General features: G+C 44.2%; 1 protein-coding gene across 2 annotated transcripts in view; it reads left to right on the forward strand.

Moving 5' to 3' along the window:
- Window positions 1-27,846, forward strand: part of LOC105490988 (protein tyrosine phosphatase non-receptor type 9) — a 108,803-nt gene that overhangs the window by 31,060 nt on the left and 49,897 nt on the right. For both annotated transcript variants that reach the window (XM_011757037.3, XM_011757038.3), the window contains exons 2-4: window positions 19,100-19,243; window positions 22,149-22,238; window positions 23,015-23,139. In XM_011757037.3, the coding sequence (XP_011755339.2) occupies window positions 19,100-19,243; window positions 22,149-22,238; window positions 23,015-23,139 (359 nt within the window). The remainder of the gene's footprint in view (window positions 1-19,099; window positions 19,244-22,148; window positions 22,239-23,014; window positions 23,140-27,846) is intronic.

The following is a 27,846-nucleotide window of genomic DNA, read 5'->3' on the forward strand; positions in this document are numbered from 1 at the left end:
TTTTGTAGAGATAGGGGTCTCACTTTGTTGCCCAGGTTGGTCTTGAACTCCTGGGGTCAAGCATTCTACCCACCTCAGCCTCCTAAAGTGTTGGGATTACAAGTGTGAACCACCATGTTCGGCCCTCTCATGTATTTTAAATTTTAAGTTTTCATAATCAGATTGGCAAGTATTCAAATATGTTCTTCCTACTCTCTGAACAGCACTCTTTTAGCAGGCCAAGAGCCCATCACCATTGACACATTTATTTATCAGAATGACATCACTGTGCTTGGTGTTGAGTATGCAGTTGTGGCATAGAACCCTTGGCCCCTGCATCTTCCCAAGCTTACAGTTCAGTGGGAGCAGATAGACAATAACATAAGCTTTATAATACTGTTTGGTCAGTGCTAGTTGGAAAGCAGTAGAAATCTATAGGATGAAGTGGGATTTAGTCTGACCTGAAGAATAAATAGGAATAAGCCAGGTTTGGGAGTAGAGGAAGGGGAAGAAAGTTTTAGCATGATCTGGAAAGCCAACTTCAATTTACTCACAGCCATTTACATTCCTCCTTTCTTTCCTAAAGTGTCAGCTATCAGTTGGAGGAAGAGAAAAAAAAAAATGTTACCAAAGGCCCCCCCACCCTCTATGTTTACCAAGCTCTTTAAAGATTTTTTCCCCCAGAAAGACTTTATAGGTTTCTTCTGGTTGTGTGGGTCACCCCCTCATTAGCTGGAATGAGTGGCAGTTGGCAAGCTGTCTTCAGGTTCTTGTGGAGAGTGTGACCAGCTACCCCTGTTACCTCCCTTTGGGAACCTAGATGACTGCTCTTGTTGGTGGATGAGGAGCTTCTTATTTGTGTGTGTGTGTGTGTGTGTGTTGTTGTTTTGCTTTTTGAGACAGGTTCTGCTCTGTTACCCAGGCTGGAATGCAGTGGCATCATCATGGCTCACTCTACGTAGCCTTGAACTCCCAGGCTCAAGTGATCCTCCCCCTTCAGCATCCTGCTAGGACCACAGCTGTACGCTGCCACTTCTGGCTAATTTATTTTCATGTTTTGTGGAGATTGGATATCCCTATGTTGTCCAGGCTGGTTTCAAACTCCTGGGCTCAAAGGATCTTTCTGCCTTGGCCTCCTAAGGTGTTGGGATTATGGGTGTGAGCCCCCACGCCTGGCCAGGAGCTTCTTGTTTACTTGGCAGATTTCGTTTTTTTCTGTGCTCTTCTGTGTTATATTCTTCTGCCTTTCAACCTCCTAACATGAATTTTCTCCTATGACAATTTAGAATTGTTTACTTCCTTGTTTCCTTGTTTAATTATTTCCTCTGTTGTCTCTGGGAATTCTTCATCCTCTGATAACTTTGGCCTGGGAAGTGTTTTTTAAACCTGAGAGGAGAGATGCCAGCTTGTTTTTAGTAAATATGCTATTGGCAAATGTCTCCAACAGGAGAGTCAGTGTGGCACACTCCTGCAGTGCATTGAAGCATCCCCATCTAGGGCTAGCAGTTCATAAAACAGCTGTCATCCTTTACCCCTATGTAGAGCTCCCTAACTCAATTTTTGGCCCTGAAATGAAGATTAGCAACAAATTTATTATTGTTTGGTGGCATAGTTTCAAAAATATTATTTTTTTTAATTTTTTTTTTTTTTTGAGATGGAGTCTCGCTCTGTCACCCAGGCTAGAGTGCAGTGGCCAGATCTCAGCTCACTGTAAGCTCCGCCTCCCGGGTTCCCGCCATTCTCCTGCCTCAGCCTCCCAGTAGCTGGGACTACAGGCGCTGCCACCACACCCGGCTAGTTTTTTGTATTTTTTAGTAGAGACGGGGTCTCACCGTGTTAGCCAGGATGGTCTCGATCTCCTGACCTCGTGATCCGCCCTTCTTGGCCTCCCAAAGTGCTGGGATTACAGGCTTGAGCCACCGCGCCCGGCCTGCAAAAATACTATGTTCAGAAATTCCTGTTATGTATATTTTACTTAAAGCCTATATAAAACTAATATGTTTTATTTTTATTTTTTGAGTGGATAATATAGTCATATGATTTGAACTTAAAAAGATACAGAAAGGAATATGGAAAATATTAATCTTCTCACCATGTCTCCCAGCTACGTAGTTCTCCTCTGAGACAGTTGATGATGCTATATGAGTTTCTTCAAGAGTAATTTTGTGTGTAGATCAACAAATGACATATATATTACCTAATAAGATGAATGATATGTCTTGTATTTCTCATGCCCATTTAGTGGAGTGGAAAGACTATAAGGATTTGAAAAGACTTGGATTCAGTGCTCAAAACCTCAGCTCTACCATTTATTGGTTGAGTAACCATGGACAGTTTGCTTTGGCTCTGTGAGACTTTGATTTCTTTATGCGGTTAATAATACCTAGCTTGTCAGTGTTGAGTATGATATAGTATGACTCCTTTGGTATATCTTAAATGCTTCACACATGGTTGCTACCATTGTGATTTCTTGCAGGACCTTGCTGTTTGGTCTATGTGAACTGGGAGGGGCAAAATCTTGCTCTAAAAAAATGAAGGCATTGAATTGCTTTCTTTACTGTAATATGTGACTAATGCTGTCTTATGTATGCAAAGGAACCATAAGCCAAGGGAGACAGAAATAGCATTTGAAAAGGAATAGAACATTTTCTGCTCATCAGGTATTAGAGACAAACTATTCCTGATCTGGGCTGTGACGTTTGGCTGATGGAGTGCTAATAAACCTTAGCCTTTCACTTCTGCTGGTAGGAAGTCATTAACACTGAGGAGCTTTTCATGTTTAACAGCTCAAGTTAACTGTGGCCCCTCAGTGTTGCCTGAAGCTTTGGACTCAGATGGGAAGCTTTACGTGGTCAACCCTGGTTTCCTGTTGTTCTGTTCCCAGTGTGATATTAATCCTTTAATAGCAGTTAGCTTTTTTTCTTCTTGGGTTCTTGCATAATGCTTGATGTGGTAGATGGAAGAGTCCCATGGTTTCAGAACCATCCCGTTTGGTTTCATCAGGCAGATGGGTGTTAGGCCTTTCTTCATAGTTATTTGGCCTTACTCTTTCTGATGAGATGTGTAGGGCTTTGAGTTTGAAGTTCACATAGTCCCTTAATGGGTGAACAAGAAAGACTTCCTATCTTGCAACACGTGGATATCAGAATAAAGAGACCTGATAGTATGGGTTATCTTTTAAAGTAAGAAAATGTTTGTAAACTCACTGTGAAAGATTCTGTGCCAGATGTAGTTTTAAGCAGTTTGTTCTGAGTTCCCAGTATGTACATTTATCTAGATTGCTGGGAGTAGTCCTATTAATGATTTTTATTTTATTTTATTTTATTTTTGAGATGGCGTCTTGCTCTGTCACCAGGCTGGACTGCAGTGGCACCATCTCGACTCACTGCAACCTCAGCCTCCTAGGTTCAAGCGATTCTCAATCTTGGGAGGCTGAGGCAGGAGAACTGCTTGAACCTGGGAGGTGGAGGTTGCAGTGAGCCGAGATTGCACCACTGCACTCCAACCTGGGTGTGACAGAGCAAGACTCCGTCTCAAAAACAAAAAATAATAATAATAAAGGCCAGGCATGGTGGCTCACGCCTGTAATCCCAGCACTTTGGGAGGCCGAGGTGGGCGGATCACAAGGTCAGGAGATCAAGACCATCCTGGCTAACACGGTGAAACCCCGTCTCTACTAAAAATACAAAAAATTAACTGGGTGTGGTGGCGTGTGCCTGTAGTTCCAGCTATTCAGGAGGCTGAGGCAGGAGAATGGCGTGAACCTAGAAAGTAGAGCTTGCAGTGAGCCGAGATCACACCACCGCACTCCAGCCTGGGCAACAGAGCGAGATTCTCTCTCAAAAAACAAAAATAATAAAAATAATAATAACAAAATGAGGCTGGGCGCGGTGGCACACGCCTATAATCCCAGCACTTTGGGAGGCTGAGGCAGGCAGATCACAGGTCAGGAGATCGAGACCATCCTGGCTAACACAGTGAAACCCCATCTCTATAAAAATACAAAAAACTAGCCGGACGTGGTGGCAGGCGCCTGTAGTCCCAGCTACTTGGTACTCGGGAGGCTGAGGCAGAACAATGGCGTGAACCCGGGAGGTGGAGCTTGCAGTGAACCAAGATTGCACCACTGCACTCCAGCCTGGGCAACAGAGCGAGACTCTGTCTCAGAAAAATAAAATAAAACAAAACAAACAAATAAATAAATAAAATGAGGCCAGGTGTGGTGGATCATGCCTGTAATCCCAGCACTTCAGGAGGCTGATGGGGGAAGATCACTGGAGGCCAGGATTGCGACACCAGTCTCAGCTGGTGAGACCCTATCTCTACAAAAATTTAAAAAGTAGCCAGACGTGGTGGCACACACCTGTAGTTCCAGCTACTAGGGAGGCTGAGGCAGGAGAATCCTTTGAGCCCAGGACTTCAAGGTTACACTGAGCTATGATCATGCCACTGCACTCAAGCCTGGGCAAGAGCAAGATCCTGTCTCTTTATTTTATTTTATTTTATTTTATTTTATTTTATTTTATTTTATTTTTTGAGACAGGGTTTCATTGTTACCCAGGCTGAAGTGCAATGATCACGGCTCACTGCAGCCTGGACCTCCTAGGCTCAAGTGATCCTCCTACCTCAGCCTCCCGAGTACCTGGGACTACAGGTGTGCATCACCATGCCTGGCTAATTTTTATTTATTTTTTTTAGAGATGAGGTTTCCCTATGTTGCCCAGGCTGGTCTCAAACTCCTGAGCTCAAGCGATCCTTCTACCTCAGCTTCCCAAAGTGCTAGGACTACCGGTGTGAGTCATCCCATCCCACCTGGATCATCCTTTTTTTGTTTTAAATAGAGACAGGATCTCACTATGTTACCCATGTTGGTCTCAAGGAATCCTCCCACCTCAGCCTCCCAAAGTGCTGGGATTACGTGAATCACCTCACCCAGCAGCCGTCTGGATCATTCTCAGCAGCTGAAAAGTACAAACAGGAAGGCAGCAGAAGTAGTGCTTCCAATGAGACCTGCTTCACATTTTCTTTTCCTTCCTTCCTTCCTTCCTTCCTTCCTTCCTTCCTTCCTTCCTTCCTTCCTTCCTTCCTTCCTTCCTTCCTTTTCTTCTTTCCTCCCTCCCTCCCTCCCTCCCTTCTTTCCTTCCTTCCTTCCTCCCTCCCTCTCTCCCTCCCTCCCTCCCTCCCTCCCTCCTTCCTCTCTCTCTCTCTCTCTCTCTTTCTTTTTTTTGACAGAGTCGTGCTCTGTCACCCAGGCTGGTGCGATCTCAGCTCACTGCAACCTCCACCTCCTGGGTTCAAGTGATTCTCCTGCTTCAGCCTCCTGAGTGTGGGATTACAGGCATGTGCCACCACGTCCAGCTAATTTTTGTATTTTTAGTAGAGACAGAGTTTTGCCATGTTGGCCAGGCTGGTCTCGAACTCTTGAGATCCACCTGCCTTGGCTTCCCAAAGTGCTGGGATTACAGGCGTAAACCAATGTGCCCGTCACACCTTATTTTTTTAAAAACTATTTACAGTGCACTCAAACTTAGTTGACTCTACTCCCCTTTCTTTTATTGTGCCTATTTATTTGCTGTATCTCTATGGACTAAACTTTTCTAAAAGTCAGTTTCACTTTTGTTTTTTTTTTGTTTTGTTTTGTTTTGTTTTGAGACGGAGTCTCACGCTGTTGCCCAGGCTGGAGTGCAGTGGCGCGATCTCGGCTCACTGCAAGCTCCGCCTCCTGGGTTCCCGCCATTCTCCTGCCTCAGCCTCCTGAGTAGCTGGGACTACAGGCGCCCGCCACCGCGCCCGGCTAATTTTTTGTATTTTTAGTAGAGACGGGGTTTCACTGGGGTCTCGATCTCCTGATCTTGTGATCCGCCCGCCTCGGCCTCCCAAAGTGTTGGGATTACAGGCTTGAGCCACCGCGCCAGGCCCACTTTTGTTTTTTTATTTCTGATGCTTTCCTTCAAAAAGGTAGAGAAACTGTGGGGTATTCTATGTCTTTAAATTTTTTAATGATACCTTTACAGGTCTTAGCCATAAGAAATTCTATATTCCACACTTGCTAATAAATAAAACGTGACATATAATTTAGAAGTTCACACATTCAGGCCAGGAGTGGTGGCTCACGCCTATAATTGCAGCACTTTGGGAGGCCAGGGGAGTTGCTTGAGGCGAATTACTTGAGGCCAGGAGTTCGAGACCAGCCCGGCCAACATGGTGAAACCCCGTCTCCACTAAAAATACAAAAGTAAGCCTAGTGTGGTGGTGTGCACCTGTAATCCCAGCTACTCGGGAGTCTGGGGCAGAAGAATCACTTGAACCTGGGAGGCCAAGGTTGCAGTGAGCTGAGATCGCACCACTGCACTCCAGCCTGGGTGACAGAGGGAGATTCCATCTCAAAAAACAAAAAAAAGTTCACATATTCAAATAGGTGAACATTTCTGTCTTCGTGGCCCTCCAATTAAATATTCTGTACTAGGCCGGGTGCGGTGGCTCACGCCTGTAATTGCAGCACTTTGGGAGGCCAAGGCGGGCAAATCACGAGGTCAGGAGTTTGAGACCAGTCTGGTCAAAGTAGTGAAACCCCGTCTCTACTAAAAACACATAGAAAAAGTAGCCAGATACACTTGTAATCCCAGCTACTCGGGAGGCTGAGGCAGGAGAATCACTTGAACTTGGGAGGCGGAGGTTGCAGTGAGCCAAGATTGAGCCATTGCACTCCAGCCTGGGCGGCAGTGCCAGACTCCATCTCAAAAAAAAAAAAAAAATCTTCTAAATACCAGCTTCCTTCAGAGAGAAGATAGTAAATGGTAATTTGTTTACTAAAGATAAATCACTGGCCAGGCACGGTGGCTCACGCCTATAATCCAAGGCAGGCGGATTATGATATCAAGAGATCAAGACCATCCTGGCCAACATGGTGAAACCCCTGAGAGTACAGGCGTGAGCCACCGCGCCCAGCCAAAAAAACAAATTTTAAGGGTTGCTTATAGTTTATCTTCCCATGCTGTTTCCCAGTCTGTCCGTCCTCCCTCCCTCCCTCCCTCCCTCCCTCCCTCCCTTCCTTCCTTCCTTCCTTCCTTCCTTCCTTCCTTCCTTCCTTCCTTCCTTCCTTTCTCTTTTCTTTTCTTTCTTTTTTTATTTTTTAATTTTTTTATAGAGACAGGGTGTTGTTTTGTTGCCTAGGCTGGTCTGGAACTCCTGGACTTTGAAGTGATCCTCCTGCCTTAGCCTCCCAAAGTGTTGGGGTTACAAGTGTGAAGCATTGCACCCAGCCTCAGTTCATTTTTTCTCCCCAGAGGTGACCATTATTACCAGTTTTTTGTGTATCCTACAAATACTTATATGCATATATAAATTCCTATAATACTTTTTGCTTACTAATTGTCATATTATTTGTTTCATATACTATATACTTAGATATACACCGTATGGTTTCTGAATTTTATTCTCTTCCTTAACATTCCTTTTGTTTTTTTTGTTTTTTTTTTTGAGACAGAGTCTGGCTGTGTCACCCAGGCTGGGGTGCCATGCAGTGGTGCAGTCTCAGCTCACTGCAGCCTCTGCCTCCCGGGCTTAAGTGATCCTCCCACTTGTGGGACTATAGGCGTGTGCCATCATGCTGGGCAAATTTTTGTATTTTTTGTAGAGACGGGTTTTGTCATGTTGTTTAGGCTGGTCTTGAACTCCTGGCTCAAGCAGTCCGACCACCGTGGCCTCCCAGAGTGCTGGGATTATAGATTGGAGCCAGTGCACCTGGCCTAAAATTCCTGTCTTTATGCATCAGGTTGTTACGCATCTTTTGGCTGTGTTAGGCATGACCTTCAGTGCAATGTTGCATAATGGTGGTAATAGCAGACCTGCTGGCCTTCCCATCTTTAATACAAAAAAATTATGGGGCTTATGTGTGATGGATTTTATGCAGTGCATTTTCAGCATCTGTTGAGAAGGTTATATACTTTTTTTCTTTTCCTGTTAACATAAAAATTGCTTTGATAGATCTCCTGATGTTAAACCAAGTCTTTACATTCCTTGGAGAAGCCTATAATGTGAGAGCTATCTTTACTGTGAAGTTTTTTGGTTTTGTTTTGTTTTGTTTTTGTTTTTTGAGACAAAGTCTCGCTCTTTTTCCCAGGCTGAAGTGCAGTGACACGATCTCAGCTCACTGCAACCTTTGCCTCTCGGGTTCAAGTGATTCTCCTGCCTCAGCCTCCTGAGTAGCTGGGATTACAGGTGCCCACCACCACGCCTGGCTAATTTTTGTATTTTTAGTAGAGACGGGGTTTTGCAGTGTTGGTCAGGCTGGTCTCAAACTTCTGACCTCAGGTGATCTGCCTGCCTTGGCCTCCCAAAGTGCTGGGATTACAGGCGTGAACCACCGCACCTAGCCTTTTTTTTTTTTTTTTTTTTTTGAGACGGGGTCTTGCTCTGTCGCCCAGGCTGAGTGCAGTGGCGCGATCTCAGCTCCTCCTGGGTTCACGCCATTCTTCTGCCTCAGCCTCCTGAGTAGCTGGGACTACAAGCACCCACCACTACGCACGGCTTATTTTTTGTATTTTTAGTAGAGAGAGGGTTTCACCGTGTTAGCCAGGATGGTCTCAATCTCCTGACCTCGTGATCTGCCCACCTCGGCCTCCCAAAGTGCTGTGATTACAGGCATGATGAGCCACTGTGCCTGGCAAGTTTTTTTTTTTTTGAGACAGAGTCTCGCTCTGTCACCCAGCTAGAGTGCAGTGGCACCATCTCGTCTCACTGCAACTTCCGCCTTCCGGGTTCAAGTGATCCTCTTGCCTCAGCCTCCGGAGTAGCTGGGACTACAGGTGTGCATCACCACGCCCAGCTAAGTTTTTTGTATTTTTAGTAAAGGCTGAGTTTCACCATGTTGGCCAGGATGGTCTCGATCTCTTAACCTCATGGCCTGCCCACCTTGGCCTCCCAAAGTGCTGGGATTACAGGCGTGAGCCACCGAGCCTGGCCTATTTTTTTTTAAGGAAGATATTTGACAATTCCTCTTGTTTGTGTTTAAATCTCCATTTCTTTGATTTTCAGCAATCACTAGTTTTTTTTTTTGTTTGTTTTTGTTTTTTTGAGACAGAGTCTCACTGTGTCGCCCAGGCTGGAGTGCAATGGCGCGATCTCGGCTCACTGCAACCTCTGCCTCCCGGGTTCAAGCGATTCTCCTGCCTCAGCCTCCTGAGTAGTTAGGATTACAGGCGTCCACCACCACGCCTGGCTAATTTTTGTATTTTTAGTAGAGATGGGGTTTTACATTGTTGGTCAGGCTGGTCTCGAACTTCTGACCTCAGGTGATCCGCCTGCCTTGGCCTCCCAAAGTTCTGGGATTACAGGTGTGAGCCACCGCGCCCAGCCTGCAATCACTAGTATTTCTAAAAGGAAAATTTAAAAGTTCCTTTGTTCTTCATCTTCTGTCTGCCCTCTAAATGTTAATATTCTTGAGACTTCAGTAATTAATTAATTCATTTATCGTAGGTATTTATTAAGTAAGTGCTTTGTGGCAGGCACAGTACTAGGAACTAGGTGAATAAAATAGATATGATCCCTGTCTTCAGGGAACTTACCTCCCTGTTGCTAGATTTTTTTTCCTTTCAGTCTGACTTCCCCACTGCTTATAGTTATTTTTTGAGGTGGGAGAGGGGAACCAAACTCATCATCTCATCCCTTTGCTTAAAGATCTCTATTGAATCTTTTATGTTTATAGGACCATGTCTGGAATTTGACGTGTAGCTTACAAGCGCCTTCCTGGTCTGGTTCAGTCCCCCTGTTCACACATCTCCCACTGTTCTCCCTCATACACATTGGACACACTAGCTATGTGATATCCATGTGATATCCCCAATAAGCCCTGTTCTTTTATGACCCTGATTTGAAACATTTTGTTTTCTCTGACTAGAGTACTTTTCTCTGCCTGACAAATTCCTACTCATCCTTCAAGGCACTCCTAAAAAAATTTTTTTATATCCGTAGAGAAAGTTTGAATCCCATAGCATTCTGTTCATAGAGCCTTCCTAGAACTTATTACATTATATGGTGAAGACTTATTTATACATCTGTCTCCATAGTTAAATGATTGTAAACTGTTTGGAATAGGGTTTGTATGTCTCTGTGTGTGTCTTCTCACTTGATCTTAGCCAAAGGCCTAGGAGCGATCTATGTTGTGTCTTCTCAACAACTACTGTACTGATTAGCACAGAATGGGCCCTCAGCAAATACTTGTTGTGAATGTTTGACTAATCCTTTCTTCTCCCCTTCCCTAAGTTTTTCTTTAAAAGTGTATGGTGCTTGTGGTGATATATACTTATAAAATTGTGTATTTATTAGTATGTTTCCATTGAATTCAATTTTTTTTTTTTTTTTTTTTGAGACAGAGCCTCACTCTGTCGCCCAGGCTGGAGTGCAGTGGTGCGATCTTGGCTCACTGCAAGCTCTGCCTCCCGAGTTCACGCCATTCTCTCACCTCAGCCTCCTGAGCAGCTGGGACTACAGGCGCTCGCCACCATGCCCAGCTAATTTTTTATATTTTTTAGTAGAGACAGGGTTTCACCATGCTAGCCAGAATGGTCTCGATCTCCTGACCTCGTGATCCGCCCGCCTTGGCCTCCCAAAGTGCTGGGATTACAGGCGTGAGCCACCACACCCGGCCTGAATTCAATTTTTAAATCATTAAAAAACATGAAAACACTTGTGTAGGGTGATGGGATTATGACTGGCCTTTCACTTTTTTGCAAATTTTTGTTATTACATTGTTTTATAATACGATAAAATTAGAAAATATACTTAAAACTTTTCCCAAATGCAGTAAGAGCCTATTTAAGAAAGCATTATCTCTTTTAAAATCACATTTTAAGAAAAGGCAATGTTTTCCTGATAAGTGGAAAATATTTGAGATAAACCAGTAAATATTAAAGGGACTGGATTTGTTTCCTTTTTTGGTACATTAACAAAGTGCTTATGGAAAAATTGTAGTTTTAGTTTGGAAATTCATCAAACCTCTTGTTGCCTTATAGCAAACCAGTGTCTTTGCTCAGAGTCTGTCTCCCAGCAGATTAATGTGGACTGAAGGTATCAATATATATAAAAAGGCAGTAATTCACAATGAAGGAGAGAGGCATGAGAGGAAGGAGTTCATTAATGCATCCGTCACTGAAATAATGGAGAAATGGCATATTTGTTGAAATACAGAAGTATCTTCAAATTTGGTAAAAGCCAGACATTGCGGCCGGGTGTGGTGGCTCATGCCTGTAATCTCAGCACCTTGGAAGTCTGATGCAGGTGGATCACAAGGTCAGGAGATTGAGACCATCCTGGCTAACATGGTGAAACCCCGTCTCTACTAAAAATACAAAAAAAAATTAGCTGGGCATGGTGGCAGGCACCTGAAGTCCCAGCTACTTGGGAAGCTGAGGCAGGAGAATGGTGTGAACCCGGGAGGCGGAGCTTGTAGTGAACCGAGATTGTGCCACTGCTCTCCAGCTTGGGCGACAGAGCAAGATTCCGTCTCAAAAACAAAAAAAAAAGAAAGCCAGACATTGCGTCTTACATTGAATCACTTTCCTTATTTCGGTTTTCATTGCAGGATGACTGACTGCATTTTTTCATGGTATTTGTTCTGCACAACACCTGTATCAACACCTGCTTCTTTATTGTATTGAGACCTTTCCATAGTTAGTTTGCGCTGTTAAAAGGAGCTTGTGCCTAGGATGGCAGTGTTAATCTCTGGAGCTACCAGAGTAGTCTGAAAGTAGGGACGAAAAGATGGGAACTGAAGTCTAAATACTTCTGGCCTCAGCTTTTTTTTATAGCCACAGAGCCCTGAATGAGGAAGAATTGGTCCTTTAAAAAAGTGTTTTCAGTTGAATGCTTATTTCTTTTGTTTTTCTTTTTTTCTTGTCACCCAGGCTGGAGTACAATGGCGTGATCTTGGCTTACTGCAACCTCCGCCTCCTGGGTTCAAGCAATTCTCCTGCATCAGCCTCCTGAGTAGCTGGGATTACAGGAGCAAGCCAGCATGCCTGGTTAATTTTTGTATTTTTAGTAGAGATGAGATTTCACCCTGTTGGCCAGGCTGGTCTCAAACTTCTGACCTCAGGTGATTCACCTACCTTGGTCTCCCAAGGTGCTGGGGATTATAGGTGGGAACCACTGCACCTGGCCTTTTTTTTTTTTTTTTTTTTTTTTTTGAGATAGAGTCTCAGTCACCCAAGCTGGAGTACAGTGGTATGATCTTGGCGCTCTACAGCCTTGGCCTCCTAGGCTCAAGCAATCCTCCCACCTCAGCTCCCCGAGTAGCTGGGACCACAGGCATGTGCCACCATGCATGGCTAATTTTAAAATTTTTTGTAGAGATGGGTCTCACCATGTTGCCCAGGCTGGTCTCTAACTCCTGGGCTCAAGTAGTCCTCCCACCTTGGCCTTCCAAAGTGCTGGGATTATAGATGTGAGCCACCACTCCTGGCCTGAACACATATTTCTAGTTTAAATGTATGGTTTTTTATAAAATGGATTAGAGAGATTGCATTGATAGAGGCTAAAGGGAAGCAACAGAGGTCATATGATTCTAAGAAACTCTATCTCTGTTGAAAGAAGTTTTAGTGTGAAATGACCAGAGTAAAGAAAAAAGAGAATGAACATTCATCCAATCAGAGACAACCAAGTGCTAGGTATGGCAGTGGGTGCTCTTCCATCCATTTCTCATTCAAAGTGAGGAAATTGAGGCACAGAGAGGTTAAATGACTTGCCCAAATAACACACAGTAGTGAATAAGAAGATGGATTGGTACTTTATAATCTCCAAAACCACACTAAACTTTCTCCTTTGTGGTTAGCTGACTGAAATTTCAGGAGACAAAATTTTTTTTTTTTTTTTAATTTCAGGAGCAGGTTTCTTATCGGTCTGGCTCTTCACTCTCCTAGGTTGTCTTGGGTTATAGGATTTAAGGTACTACCTGTGGAACTGAGAGTGCCAGCACATTATTCTTGACCTCTTGAGTGACTAGTTCCTTACCCAAAGCTCATCTCAAAATTATAGCTGCTCTTGAGAGTTTGATGTAACATGGAGACTATGTTGTTGGTTTTATTCTCTCTGATACCATTATTTGAACACTAGTGAATTGTGTCCAGTGTGTACCCTGCTTAATTGACAGCTTTCTCAGCTGTTTTATAGCAGGTTCTCCAGTATCTTTATCTTCATGGCTATAGTCAAGAAACTTGTTTTTATTTATTTAAACATGATTATGGGAGTAGGTAACTATAGTATGCTTTTTGACTATGCAGGAACAAATCTTACCCTTGAGGCCAGGCAGGCATGGTGGCTCATGCCTGTAATTCTAGCACTTTGGGAGGCTGAGGAAGGCGGATTGCTTGAGCCCAAGAATTTGAGATCGGCCTGGGCTACATGGCGAAACCCCGTCTCTACTAAAAAATGAAAAAATTAGTCAGGCATGATGACGCGTGCGTGTAGTCTCAGCTACTCAGGAGACTGAGGCAGGAGGATCAATTGAGCCCAGGAGGTTGAGGCTGCAGTGAGCCATGATCGCTCCACTCCATCCTTGGTGATAGAGCAACACCCTATCTCAAGCAAAACAAAACAAATCTCACTCTTACCTGAAAAACTGGTTAAGGAGAGTTGTAAGTGGTAATGTTAGTTTCTCCATATTATCGATTCAGATCTTATCCCAAAGGAAGACCAGAGCTGTTTGAACTCCAGCTCTTCCTTAGCTGCCAGGTGTTAACAACTTGTGTTTCATAAGCGTAGATAGATTCAAACCACTGTCCTGGACTTAAAATATTTTCTAAGCTGTGACTCATCTTTTGACCCATTCTTTCTTTCACTAGGAAATACACTGAATTTTAATTTCGAGAATTTCAGTTATCCCTTCTGAAGAGTGTGTTGCTCATTAAAGTTGCTGGGACTTGTTTTTCTGGTAACCAGTAGGGCTACAAATTAGTTTGTACTCAGTGGTTATGTTAAACCCATGTGTAAACAGAGGGAGAAATCTGATTAACTGTCTAAAGGAAGGTTGTTGAAGATGAGACCCTTCTTTCTGACTCCTTTTAGAGGTTCATCTCTTCCACCAGAGGGATGGGTATGCAGGAGGGTAATCTGAGGCTGAACAGAGCAGGTGCTATGCGTGTGTATTTGTATCTGTAAATATCACATCACTGTTTACAGTACACTGGACTCTCTACATGCAAGGCCTGGTCAGACCAAACCAGGAGGAACTGTTCCTGTGCTTAAAGCCAAGAATAACATCCTGACCAGCAGGAGGACAGAGGTCAGCTCAAGGCAACAGCTCTTGGGAGCTACAGAACACTAAGAAACTTGGAGTAACTGAGCTTAATAAAAAGGAAGGCAAGATGTACTTTGAAGGAAGTGTGTGAAACCTGTGTGCCTTTCTCTTATTAGGACATGGTTTATTTATGAAAAATGAAAAGATCTTTTTTTTTTTTTGAGACAGTCTCATACTGTCTCCTGGGCTGGAGTGCAGTGGCACAATCTTGGATCACTGCAACCTCCGCCTCCTAGGTTCAAGCTATTCTCCTGCCTCAGCCTCCCAAGTAGCTGGGATTACAGGCACCTGCCACCACACCCTGTTAATTTTTTGTATTTTCAGTAGAGACAGGGTTTCACTATGTTGGCCAGGCTGGTCTCGAACTCCTGACCTCGTGATCCGCTTGCCTTGGCCTCCCAAAGTGCTAGGATTACAGGCGTGAGCCACTGTGCCCGGCCAAAAAATGAAAAGTTATCTTAACAGATGGATATGTGATGAGTTCATATCACCTCTTGGTCATTTAGATTTTCTGATTCTACTTATACATTGATTTATCTGTTGATTATTTCTCATTAGAAATTGTATACCCAGCTAAGTAGCAGGAAAAATATGTTCTATTATTCTGGTGTTTTATTCTATAAGCAACATCAGAGAGGCCCACTAGAGAACTGGATTTAAAATATAATAGGTTAATTAAAAATCAGTTACCATGTCTCAGCCGGGCGCGGTGGTTCACACCTGTAATCCCAGCACTTTGGGAGGCTGAGGTGGGCGGATCACGAGGTCAGGAGTTCGTGAGGCAGGAGAATGGCATGAACCGGTGAGGCGGAGCTTGCAGTGAGCCAAGATTGCGCCACTGCACTCCAGCCTGGGCAATAGAGTGAGACTCCATCTCAAAAAAACAAACAAACAGGTACCAAGTCTCCTGGGGAATTTACTGACTGGCTAGAGTTTTATTTCTGGGATCTTTCTGTGCTCACTTCTTTTTCCTTCCATCTTTCCTCATTCTGATGCTGGCTACTCACTCCACAGAGGCAAGTCAAACTATTTTCTCTGGCGTGGCTTTAGCTGGTTCCAGGCCAAAATGATCTTCTGAAAACTTTTCTTCATGGCCTTTATTTCTTGGCTCTTTTCATGCACTTTGCCTGATTGGTTTTGCTGGTGCTTTCCTTCTCCAATGGTGTAAGCTATGTTGCCTTAATTGTAAGGCTGTAAAGCTCAGGTGCAGCCTCAGGCCGTTTAGACTTTCCCCAAGTACTTTTGTCCTTTCCTAGAAATTGGAGGATGAATCAGATGCTCTGTTATGAGGTATTGCTGACTCTCCTGGGATTTTAGTTTGCCAGTTGTTTAACCAGTGTGTAGCAATTTGGATTGTATTTGCAAGGTAGGACTTGTTGCCAAGACTCCGAAGTAGGTCATTGCTATTATGCTTTTTCTCTTTATTTTTCTTTTCTATATATATATAATTTTTTTTTTCTAGAGACAGGGTCTCACTGTGTTGGCCAGGCTAGAATTGGCCTCAAGTGATCTTCCTGCCTTGGCCTCCCAAAGTGCTAGGATTACAGGTGTGAGCCACCGCACCCAGCCCTCCCTTTCTTTTTCTTTTTTTGAGGTGGAGTCTCGCTCTGTCGCCCAGGCTGAAGTGCAATGGCACGATCTTGGCTCACTACAACCCCGCCTCCTGAGTTCAAGCGATTCTTCTGCCTCAGCCTCCTGAGTAGCTGGGAGTACAGGCGCATGCCACCACGCCCAGCTAAGTTTTGTATTTTTAGTAGAGACAGGGTTTCACCATATTGGCCGGGCTGATCTCGAATTCCTGACCTCGTGATCCACCCTCCTCAGCCTCCCAAAGTGCTGGGATTACAGGCATGAGCCACCGCACCCAACCATTTTTTTTCTTTGAAACAGAGTCTCGCTCTGTCACCCAGGCTGGAGTGCAATGGCACGATCTTGGCTACTGTAACCTCCACATCCTGGGTTCAAGCAATTTTCCTACCTCATCCTCCCGAGTAGCTGGGATTACAGACATGCGCCACCATACCTGGCTGATTTTTGTATTTTGAGTAGAGACAGGGTTTCACCATGTTGGCCAGGCTGGTCTTGAATTCCTGACCTCAAATGATACACCCACCTTGGCATCCCAAAGTGCTGGGATTATAGTTGTGAGCCACCATGCCCAGCCCTCCCTTTATTTTTCAATTGAAAAATTAGCAAAGACAGAATTACCTTGTCCATGGTCACATGGTAAGCTAGTTTTATACCTTTTGAAGCAAACCTCATTTTTGTATTCCTTATACCTCTCAGTGCAAGTATTAGCTTAACAAATAACAGGTGCTTATGGCCAGGCATGGTGGCTCACACCTGTAATCCTAGCACTTTGGGAGGCCATGGAGGGCGGATCACAAGGTCAGGAGTTCGCGAACAGCCTGGCTAATATGGTGAAACCCCATATTTACTAAAAATACAAAAAATTAGCTGGGCGTAGTACTCGGAAGGCTGAGGCAGGAGAATTGCTCGAACCTGGGAGGCAGAGGTTGTGGTGAGCTGAGCTCGGGCAACTGCACTACATACAGCCTGGGAGATAGAGTGACACTCTATCTCAAAAAACAAACAAACAAAAAAACAAACAAAAAAACACAAATAACAGGTGCTTATTAAATATGAATAAATAACTCATAACTGTGGGTTGATTGGGAATAGAAGTATGGTTAAAATTCAGAATTCTCATCAGATTCATCATATTGTAGACAAACAGCTGAGAAAAGTTTCTGGATGGAAGGGACAGAATAGCTGTGCATGAAGCTTTTAGTAGTGTAGAATGCCTACAAAAAAATTATTCCTGACTGGGCATGGTGGCTCACACCTGTAATCCCAGCACTTTGGGAGGCTGAGGTGGACGGATCATGAGGTGAGGAGTTGGAGACCAGCCTGGCCAATATGGTGAAACCTTGTCTCTACTGAAAATACAAAAATTAGCTGGGCGTGGTGGTGTGCACCTGTAGTCCCAGATACTTGGGAGGCTGAGGCAGAAGAATCACTTGAACCCAGGAGGCAGATGTTGTAGTGAGCCAAGATCGCGCCACTGCACTCCAGCCTGGGCGACAGAGCAAGACTGTCTAAAAAAAAGGGAAAAAAAAATCCTAATTTAGCTCACAGCTGCAATCCCAGCACTTTGGGAACGCAAGATGGAATGATCACTTGAGCACTGGAGTTCAAGACCAGCCTGGCCAACAGAGGGAGTCCTCGTCTCTACAAAAAAGTCAAAAAAATTACCCAGGTGTGGTGGTATGCACCTGTAGTCACAGCTACTCAGAAGGCGGAGACGGGAGGATCCCTTGAGCCCAGGAGTTTAAGGCTGCAATGAGCAGTGATTGTGCCACTGCACTCCAGTCTGCTGGGTGACAGAGTGAGACATTGTCTCAAAAAAAAAAAAATGCTGAGGGCAGCAGCTCATGTCTGTAATCCCAGCACTTTGAGAGGGATAGTGAGAGGATCTCTTGAGCCCCAGAGTTTGAGACCAATCCTGGGCTATGTAGTGAGACCTTGTCTCTACTAAAAATAACAAAGAAATTACTGGGTATGGTGACACATGCAATGGCTATAGTCCCAGCTACTTGAGAGGCTGAGGCAGGAGAATTGTTTGAGCCCAGGAGGTTGAAGCTGCAGTGAGCCAAGATTGTGCCACTACATTCCAGCCTGGGTCACAGAGTGAGACCCTGTCTCAAAAAAAGAAAAAAATAAAAATCCCAATTTAAATCATTCTAAAATGAAGAAAGAGAAAAGTAGTTTGTCTAAAAAGGAAATTGGTTATAATGTAAGGAGAAATAGGGTGAGAGTACATAAATGAACATGAATTAGTTGAGAGATAGAAACAGTTCTGGAAGCAGGCATCTTGCCAGCCTGGCTCAGACAGTAAAAATGAAAAATTTCCTCCCCTTTCCAAAACCACTATCCAGAGGGGCTATTACTGACTGTGGATACTAGTATCCAGTTTTGGGGTTGCCATGTAAAGCATGAAAAGGTGTGGTGGGGTCAGTCAGCACAAAGAATAGCTGCTCTTTTGATTTGTTAAATTCTTCTTAATAGTTTTATTGGTTTCAAATTCCAAAGCCAAAACCATTTTCTGATTCTTTTGCTGTGTCCAATTGGCTTGTGGGACCAAAGCAGCAGCTGAGACTGCTATACTACACTGTGTATTAGGCAATAATCCTTTGGAAGGCCTGGCCACTTTTCTTTTTTTTTTTCTTTTTTTTTTTTTTGAGACAGTTTTGCTCTTGTTGCCCAGGCTGGAGTACAATGGCGTGATCTCAGCTCACTGCAACCTCTGCCTCTTGGGTTTAAGCAGTTCTCCTACCTCAGCCTCCCAAGTAGCTGAGACTACAGGCATGCACCACCACGTCTGGCTAGTTTTGTGTTTTTAGTAGAGATGGAGTTTCACCATGTTGGTCAGGCTGGTCTTGAACTCCTGACCTCAAGTGATCCTCCTGCTTCCACCTCCCAAAATGTGGCCTCCCAGCTTTTTTTTTTTTTTTTTTTTTTGCTTTGGGACCAGTAATTTGCATTTCATTCAGGATAGCTCTTCTCCCCCCTCATTTTTTCATGCGTACCTGTGCTAAGTCCTGTTCTCTGAACCTAGATCTGGCTTCTGGCTTCACTGAATTATACAAATTTTAACTATTTCAGTTTCAGACCTGTTTCTACCTTTTTGTTTGTCTTTCTCTGCTCCCTGTAGCAAACTGGTTCAGACTTGCTTGGGGAAGGGATGATAGTTTTTACTTGTTTGTTTTTTGACTCCATAAATATATTCTCTTCTTACTAATTATTCTTTCTTTCTTTGTCAAACAGGCTACCAAGCAGTTTCTCGAAGAGATTAACAAGTGGACAGTTCAGTACAATGTTTCCCCGCTGTCTTGGAATGTGGCTGTCAAGTTCCTCATGGCAAGGAAGTTTGATGTGCTCCGTGCCATAGAATTGTTCCACTCCTACAGAGTATGTTGCTCAGGGGTGGACTAGACCTGTGGCAGTTGGGCTTAGTGTTGCTGTTGTCCCTATCATGCTCGACACACACATCGGTTCTCTAAGTGTTCCTCCCCACTCCCATAAAAAATGAATCCATATCTAGGAGCCTTTGTGAGAGCTGAAGCTGGGCAAGGCAGCTGCTGGAAGTCACTACTTTTGTATCTAAGTTTTGATTGTACACCAGGATGCCACATCTAATGATTGAGATGGAGGAAGTAGCCTGACAGCATCCTGGTGGCAGGACAGGGGTTCACCCTTCCTAGAATTTTAATCCTAGCTCTTTTCACTGGACTCTGGCCACATGAACATCTGTTGGTTTTTAGGATGTCTAGGGCTTTTAGAAACTTGCCATTCAGATGAATGCTGAGCTTAGTGGGCAGTTTAGGAAGGGAAGTTGTTTTTTATTTTATTTTTTTATTTTTTTTATTTTTAGGAAGGGAAGTTTTAACCCTGGAAAAGAAGAGCAACTGCATTTAGCTAGGTCCATTATCTTAAAGCATCTTTATGCAAATGTAGCGGCATCTGGATTTTACTTTGTTTTGATTTTTGTTTTTTGAGGGGGCACACACTTTGGTTTTGTGCTTCTGTTTGCTTTCTCAGTTTGTAGTGTCTTTGATAAAACACTATACAGCATGTTACTTTGGGGTCAGAATCCTTCTAAAGAAATACAAAATCTCCCTAAAAAAAAAAACTGGGATAACAAGCACTAGGATTAGCTTAACTGAAGTTCAGTTACATCTATGTTGTGGACCAACTCATTCAATATTTATTCATTTACTCAACAGATACTTATTTTATACTTACTGTGTTCCAGGGGCAGAGATTACTATTTAGAAAGAGAGACTAGGGCTGGGTGCAGTGGCTCATGCCTTTAATCCCAGCACTTCGGGAGGCCAAGGCAGGTGGATCACTTGAGGTCAGGAGTTTGAGACCAACCTGACCAAAATGGCAAAACCGTATCTCTACTAAAACTACAAAAATTAGCTGGGTATAGTGGCACCCACATTTCCAGCTACTCAGGAGGCTGAGGAAGGAGAATCACTTGAACCAAAGAAGTGGAGGTTGCAGTGAGCCGAGATCACACTATTGCATTCCAACCTGGGCAACAGAGTGAGACTCTGTGAAGGAAGGAAGGGAGGGAGGGAGGGAGGGAGGGAGCTCAAGTGATCTGCCCACCTCAGCCTCCCAAAGTACTGGGATTACAGGCGTGAGTCACCGTCCCCAGCCTAAGAGGTTTAAAAACAAGCAGTTGGGCCGGGCGCGGTGGCTCACGCCTGTAATCCCTGCACTTTGGGAGGCCGAGATGGGCGGATCACGAGGTCAGGAGATCGATACCATCCTGGCTAACACGGTGAAACCCCATCTCTACTAAAATACAAAAAAAAAATTAGCCGGGCGCGGTGGCGGGCGCCTGTAGTCCCAGCTACTCGGGAGGCTGAGGCAGGAGAATGGCGCGAACCCGGGAGGCGGAGCTTGCAGTGAGCCGAGATGGTGCCACTGCACTCCAGCCTGGGCAACAGAGTGAAGACTCCGCCTCAAAAAAAAAAAACAAAAAAAACCAAAAAAAAAAAACAAGCAGTTGATGAAATAGGACAAACCAAGATAATATTTTTTTTTGTTATCGATATGTAAAGGTAGAGAATGTCTCTGGAGAAAGGAAATGTAAGTGGTCAACCTTGTCATTTAAGAGGAGGACTGAAGAGGCAGGGTGCGGTAGCTCACACCTGTAATCCCAGCACTTTGGGAGGCCGAGGCAGGTAGATCACTTCAGCCCCGGAGTTCGAGACCAACCTGGGCAACATGGCAAAACCCTGTCTGTACAAAAATTAGCCAGGCATGGTGGCATGTGCCTGTAATCCCAGATACTCAGGAGGCTGAGGCAAGAGAGTATCTTGGATGCAGAGGTTGCGGTGAGCCAAGACCATGCCACTGCACTCCAGCCTCGGCAACAGTGTGAGACTCGGTCTTGATTGAAAAAAAAAAAAAAGAATCTGGTCATCAGAGTGAGGAAAATGAAGTCGTCGTAGCTGCTGTTGGAGACAATATCAGGTGGAGAGAAGACTCCTATTTAAACATAGGAGAGGCCTAAACCTAGAAAATGTGTGAGGATGTATGCGTCCAGACATTTTTGAGGTCCATATTTTAGTGTCCTGGTACCATGTCAGTGCTGCTGCATGTTTAAGAACCTTGATCCTGCACCTGAATGTAACATACTGGTTACTCTTCAGGGTTAGGATTAGGATTCTTACTGAGTCAGAGAAAAATACCCTACCTGAGGGGCTGATAAAGTAGATTTGGACAGGAATTCTGAAAATGCTTGGCTGGCTTGGAGGCAGGTTACAAAGAAATTCATAATCCATTTAGTTGACTTCATTATTCATTTAGCTGAATTCTTTTTGTTTTTTGTTTTTTTTTTTTTGAGACAGAGTCTCATTCTGTTGCCCAGACTGGAGTTGCAGTGGTGCTATCTTGGCTCACTGCAACCTCCACCTTCTGGGTTCAAGCGATTCTCCTGCCTCAGCCTCCTGAGTAGCTGGGATTATGGGCACGCACCACCATGCCAGGCTAATAGCCGAGACAAGGTTTCACCATGTTGGCCAGGCTGGTCTGGAACTCCTGACCTCAGGTGACCTGCCTGCCTCAGCCTCCCAAAGTGGTGGGATTACAGGCGTGAACCACCGCACCCGGCCCATTTAGTTGAATTCTAGTTCAACTAAATGAAGTAGAGTTAGTTATGAAATTTATTTAGTTATGAAATTTATAATTCATTCACTCACTGATAACCACCTTATCTCTGAGATTTGGTGGTTACATGGCACTGTCCTGAATATACAGTATTTTCATATTAATACATTTTGGAATGCTTCCTTTTTAGGAAACGCGAAGGAAGGAAGGCATTGTGAAGCTGAAACCTCATGAGGAACCTCTTCGTTCTGAGATCCTCAGTGGAAAATTCACCATCTTAGTGAGTGTTTAGGGACCCTATCTCGTAGGGCCTTATTACTTCCTTTTTTAACTGGTGTCCTGTTTGGACTTTGTTCCTATATACCTTATCCTGAATCTAGAGAGTCTCCACAGTTAGGAGCAGATGTGAAACAGCCATGCAGTTTGGTATAAAATTATTTTAGTAACAACTGAATTACTAATAGTTTCTAGTAATTACAGTTATGAATGATAATTGAATAATTAAATTATGGAAAATCAGTTGTACAGTAGACTTAGAAAAGTTTCTTCAGTTGGTCCATTAAGGTTAATCATGGTCTTTGGGATAGGTATGCAATGTGTCAGACACCCATGCTTCCATACTTAACGCAAGCTCTCCACTTAGTTGAGACCTCAGCCTTTCAAGTAAACATACAATGGCACTTTTAAGGCAGAGGGTGGAAATCATGATCCTGTTCCCTGGTTCTCTGCTGCTGCTTGTTTCTTTTGCCATTCTGCCAGGGAAGTTAGCTAGGAAGCCAGTGCAGAGCCATCCTTTGATCTGTCTGCAGTTGAAGAGCAAAGAGAATGTGTGTTTTTTTTTTTCTTGTCACAGAAATATGGTCCAGGGAGTCCTGAGAGAATCAGGCAAGGGATGATATTAACATTCTTCCCTTTGGGGAGCAATTGGTGAAGTCAGGGAATTATTCTTAGCATCTGTTTTCTACATGTATCAAACCCTTATCCAGTGTATGTCTTAGTAATTGCTGTGATTTTCTATTTGATTTTTTAAAATGTTTCTTGTTTTATTTGCTTTAGAATGTTCGGGACCCAACAGGAGCCTCCATTGCCCTCTTTACTGCCAGGTTGCATCATCCCCACAAGTCAGTCCAACATGTGGTACTTCAGGCTCTGTTTTACTTGCTAGACAGAGCTGTGGATAGGTAAGCACTGAGACTATTTTTTAGGTATTCTACATGCAGGTAGGAAAGTGACAGTTTTTTACTTGATTAAATTCAGCAGTGCCTTCACCATTCTCCTAGGATGTGCCCTGGGCAATGCTATGAATAGAAAACAGTCCCTGTCCTTCAGGATGCGGCATGTTTGCAGGCATTATCAAGATGGTGGGTGTTCTTTTTTTATTTTATTTTATTTTTATTTTTATTTTTATTTTGAGACGGAGTCTTGCTCTGTCACCCAGGCTGGAGTGCAGTGGTGTGATCTCAGCTCACTGCAAGCTCCGCCTCCCAGGTTCACGCCATTCTCCTGCCTCAGTCTCCCGAGTAGCTGGGACTATAGGCACCTGCCACTGCGCCTGGCTAATTTTTTTTATTTTTAGTAGAGATGGGGTTTCAACGTAGTCTCGATCTCCTGACCTCGTGATCTGCCTGCCTCGGTCTCCCAAAGTGCTGGGATTATAGGCTTGAGCCACCGCGCCTGGCCGGTGGGTGTTCTCTTTACCACCTTGGCTCTATGTCAGGAAAACAGAAGCTGAGAAAGTCAATTATCGGCAATCTTCAGTGTATGGAAAACTACTTATTGGAAGAGAATGAAGGGTAGGTGACCTGTGCTGGTTCTTTTTGCTCATATCAGAACCCTCTAGGGCCTCAGTTTCTTTGTCTGCATAACAGGAATAATGCCATTTAGTTCAGAGGATTTTGAGACTCAACATTCAGGGGAGGGCTGGGTGCAGTGGCTCACACCTGTAATCCCAGCACTTTGGGAGGCTGAAGTGGGCGGATTGCTTGAGGCAGGAGAATGACATGAACCTGGGAGGCGGGGCTTGCAGTGAGCCGAGATCATGCCACTGCACTCCAGCCTGGGTGACAGAGCGAGATTTCGTCTCAAAAAAAAAAAGAAAAAAAAATGGATTGGTAAACAGCATATACTTTTCTATCAACCAGTGCTACAGTTCCATCTAGAAGTCTTCTGGGAGACAGGGCAGCCCAGCAGAAGATACACAGATAAAATAACTCAGAACCCAGGTTCTTTTTTTTTTTTTTTTTTTTTTTTTTGAGACGGAGTCTCGCTCTGTCACCCAGGCTGGAGTGCAGTGGCCGGATCTCAGCTCACTGCAAGCTCCGCCTCTCGGGTTCACGCCATTCTCCTGCCTCAGCCTCCCGAGTAGCTGGGACTACAGGCGCCCGCCACCTCGCCCGGCTAGTTTTTTTTGTATTTCTTAATAGAGACGGGGTTTCACCGTGTTAGCCAGGATGGTCTCGATCTCCTGACCTCGTGATCCGCCCGTCTCGGCCTCCCAAAGTGCTGGGATTACAGGCTTGAGCCACCGCGCCCGGCTGAACCCAGGTTCTTAAAGGAGCAAGGAAGTTCCTTTAAGCAATGTGTAATTAAGAAAAGAGAGTGCTCAAGTTAAAGAAACTTAAGGAAATCCTGGGGAAGTCTGAACTTAGAGCAATTGGAATTAACAGAGATAGAGAGCTCTCTAAAAGCAGAAGGGCCTCCAAGGAGGAAGCCATCAACCATATCCACACCAGATGTTTGTGGGGCAGTAGAAGCAAGGGACGAACGCTCAGAGCCAACACCAAGGAGAAATGGACATGTTTTGTAACCACATCTTACTTAGGGCTTTACCTTCTCTTAGTATTCCTTAGTAAGGAGGGTCTAAGCATGAAAAACAGAACTGTCTTCTATAGTATTTGGGATTTCATATCCATTTTATACTGAGTCTTATAAAATTCCATAACATAGATTTAATCAGTCTCAATCTTTTTATGTTCTCTTTATAAAACCTCAAGTTAATAAAGTCTTCTGAGTACTAAGACTGATCACATAGATTTAAACTCAACTGACAATGAAGTCAGGATTGAGATATCCATAAATGGGAAGCCAGGTGAGCAATCCTTCTTTCCAGAATGGTGTTTTAACAATAAGCTGTATTCCCAAATGAGGTTTTTTTGTTTTGTTTTGTTTTGTTTTTGAGACAGAGTTTTGCTCTTGTTACCCAGGCTGAAGAGCAGTGAGCAGTGGTGTGATCTCAGCTCCCTGCAACCTCCACTTCCCGGGTTCATGCAATTTTCCTGCCTCAGCCTCCCAAGTAGCTGGGCTTACAGGTGCCTGCCACCATGCCCAGCTAATTTTTGTATTTTTAGGTTTCACCACATTGGCCAGGCTGGTCTCGAACTCCTGACCTCAGGTAATCCAACCACCTCAGCTTCACAAAGTGCTGGGATTACAGGCGTGAGCCACCATGCCTGGCCCCAAATTAGTATTTTACATGCTACACAAGGTATTAGCCCTGTGGGGAATATAATGGGAAGGTCATTACTTTCATGGACCTTCCTGTCTCTCTGGGCAGGCAAATTTAAAAAATACAAAACTCCAAACTTTTTGCACATTTCTAGTAGTGAAGAACAAGTAAAAATTCACAAATCTATATTTATAAATAATAAACATTAATTACCACATTAATATAGCCAATATAAAACATACAAAAAAGAAATGCAGATTATGAAAAATTTTTTTAAAATTTAACTTTTGGCCAGGCGCAGTGGCTCACGCCTATAATCCTAGCACTTTGGGAGGCCGAGGCAGGCGGATCCTACTTGAGGCCAGGAATTGAGACCAGCCTGGACAACATGGTGAAACCCTGTCTCTGATAAAAATACAAAAAATTAGCTGGGTGTGGTAGTGTGTGCCTTTAGTCCCAGCTTCTTGGGGGAGGTGGGAGAGGTTGCTGAGGTGGGAGGATCACTTGAGCCCAGAAGGGTGAGGCTGTAGTGAGCCATGATCACGCCACTGCATTCCAGCCTGGGTGACAGAGAAGACCTGTCTCAAAAAAAAAAAACACAAAAAAGCCCACACAAAACAAACAACAACAACAAAAAACATTTAGGGAGAAGTCCAAAAGTATCAAGTTAAGCAAAAACCATCCTTAATAAAAACAGGTGCATAAGCATAAAGAATGAGCTCAGGTCATCACTCTCTCCCTGCTAAGGTAAATGGTATTGTTACAATTCAATTGACAATTAAACTCAAGCCCCAAGAAGTTTTTTACAGTCATCACATGTTAGTCCAGCTGGTTCTAAGATCCTGGTTTCTTCACTCTTGGGCAGAGTTATTTCTATCCTCTCACGCTGTTGTTCTGCTATTTCTTTTTCCCTGGTGCTTGCAATTTACAGTTTCTTACTGCTCTTGACATCTTTGGCTGGTCCTCCGGCTTAGAAGTGCTATATTGAGGCCAAGTGCATTGATTCATGCCTGTAATCCTAGCACTTTGGGAGGCTGAGACTGGCAGATTGTCTGAGCCCAGGAGTTTGAGACCAGCCCTGGGAAACATGATGAAACCACCCATTTCTTGAGGGCAGGGAACTTTCTTTTTAACATATATAATGGAAAATATCTGAATCTCTGTATGTAGAGAGAGAATGGTATCATGAACATCCACATATCCATCATCCATCTTCTTCAAAGTGATCTGTAACCATCTTGTTTCATTGGTAGCCTCTCATGGATCTCCTATCCTCAGTTGCTTTCTTTCCTTTTTTTTTTTTTTTTTTTGAGACTAGGTCTTGCTTTGTCACCCAGGCTGGAGTGCAGTAGCATGATTGTAGCTCACTGCAGCCTTGAACTCCTGGCCTTAAGTGATCCTCCCATCCTGGCCTCCCAAAATGCTGAGATTACAAGCATAAACCACTGCATCTGGCTTCTCAGTGTTTTAAAAACAAATGTCAGGGACTGTGTTTTAAACTTCTTGGTGTTTTCTGTAACATGTAGCTCAGGAATCAAACTCAGTAGGGAATCAGTCAGCTGTCATTGTAAATTTTTTTTTTTTTTGAGTCAGAGTCTCACTCTGTCCCCCAGGCTAGAGTGCAGTGGTGCTTTCTTGGCTCACTGCAAGCTCCGCTTCCCAGATTCATGCCATTCTCCTGCCTCAGCCTCCTGAGTAGCTGGGACTACAGCGCTGGCCACCATGCCCAGCTAATTTTTTTGTATTTTTAGTAGAGACAGGGTTTCACCATGTTAGTCAGGATGGTCTCGATCTCCTGACCTCGTGATCCACCCAACTTGGCCTCCCAAAGTGCTGAGATTATAGGCGTGAGCCATCGCGCCCGGCCCATTGTAAATCTTAAACTGGGTGCAGTGGCTCATGCCTGTAATCCCAATGCTTTGGGAGGCCAGGTGAGAGGATCGCTTGAGTCCAGAAGTTCGAGACTTGCCTGGGCAACATAGCAAGACCTCGTCTCTACAAAAAGTTTAAAAATTAGCCAGCTGGGCATGGTGAAGTTTGCCTGTAGTCCCAGACACTCACAGAAGGCTGAACTGGGAGGATCACCTGAGCCCTGGGAGGTTGAGGCTGCAATAAGCCATGATTGTGCCAGTGCACTACAGCATGGGCGACAGAGCAAAATGTTGTCTTAAAATATATATATATTCTGGTGGCTCATGCCTGTAGTCCCAGCACTTTGGGAGGCCAAGGGGTTGGATCTCCTGAAGTCAGGAGTTCGAGACCAGCCTGGCCAATATGGTGAAATCCCATGTCTACTAAAAATACAAAAAATTAGCCGGGCATGGTGATGGGTGCCTGTAATCCCAACTACTCAGGAGGCTGAGACAGGAGAATCGCTTGAACTTGGGCTGAGGTTGCAGTGAGCAGAGATCGCGCTATTGCACTTCAGCCTGGGCAACAAGAA

The sequence above is a fragment of the Macaca nemestrina genome, chromosome 7, assembly GCF_043159975.1.
Source record: "Macaca nemestrina isolate mMacNem1 chromosome 7, mMacNem.hap1, whole genome shotgun sequence".
Lineage (NCBI taxonomy): Eukaryota > Metazoa > Chordata > Mammalia > Primates > Cercopithecidae > Macaca > Macaca nemestrina.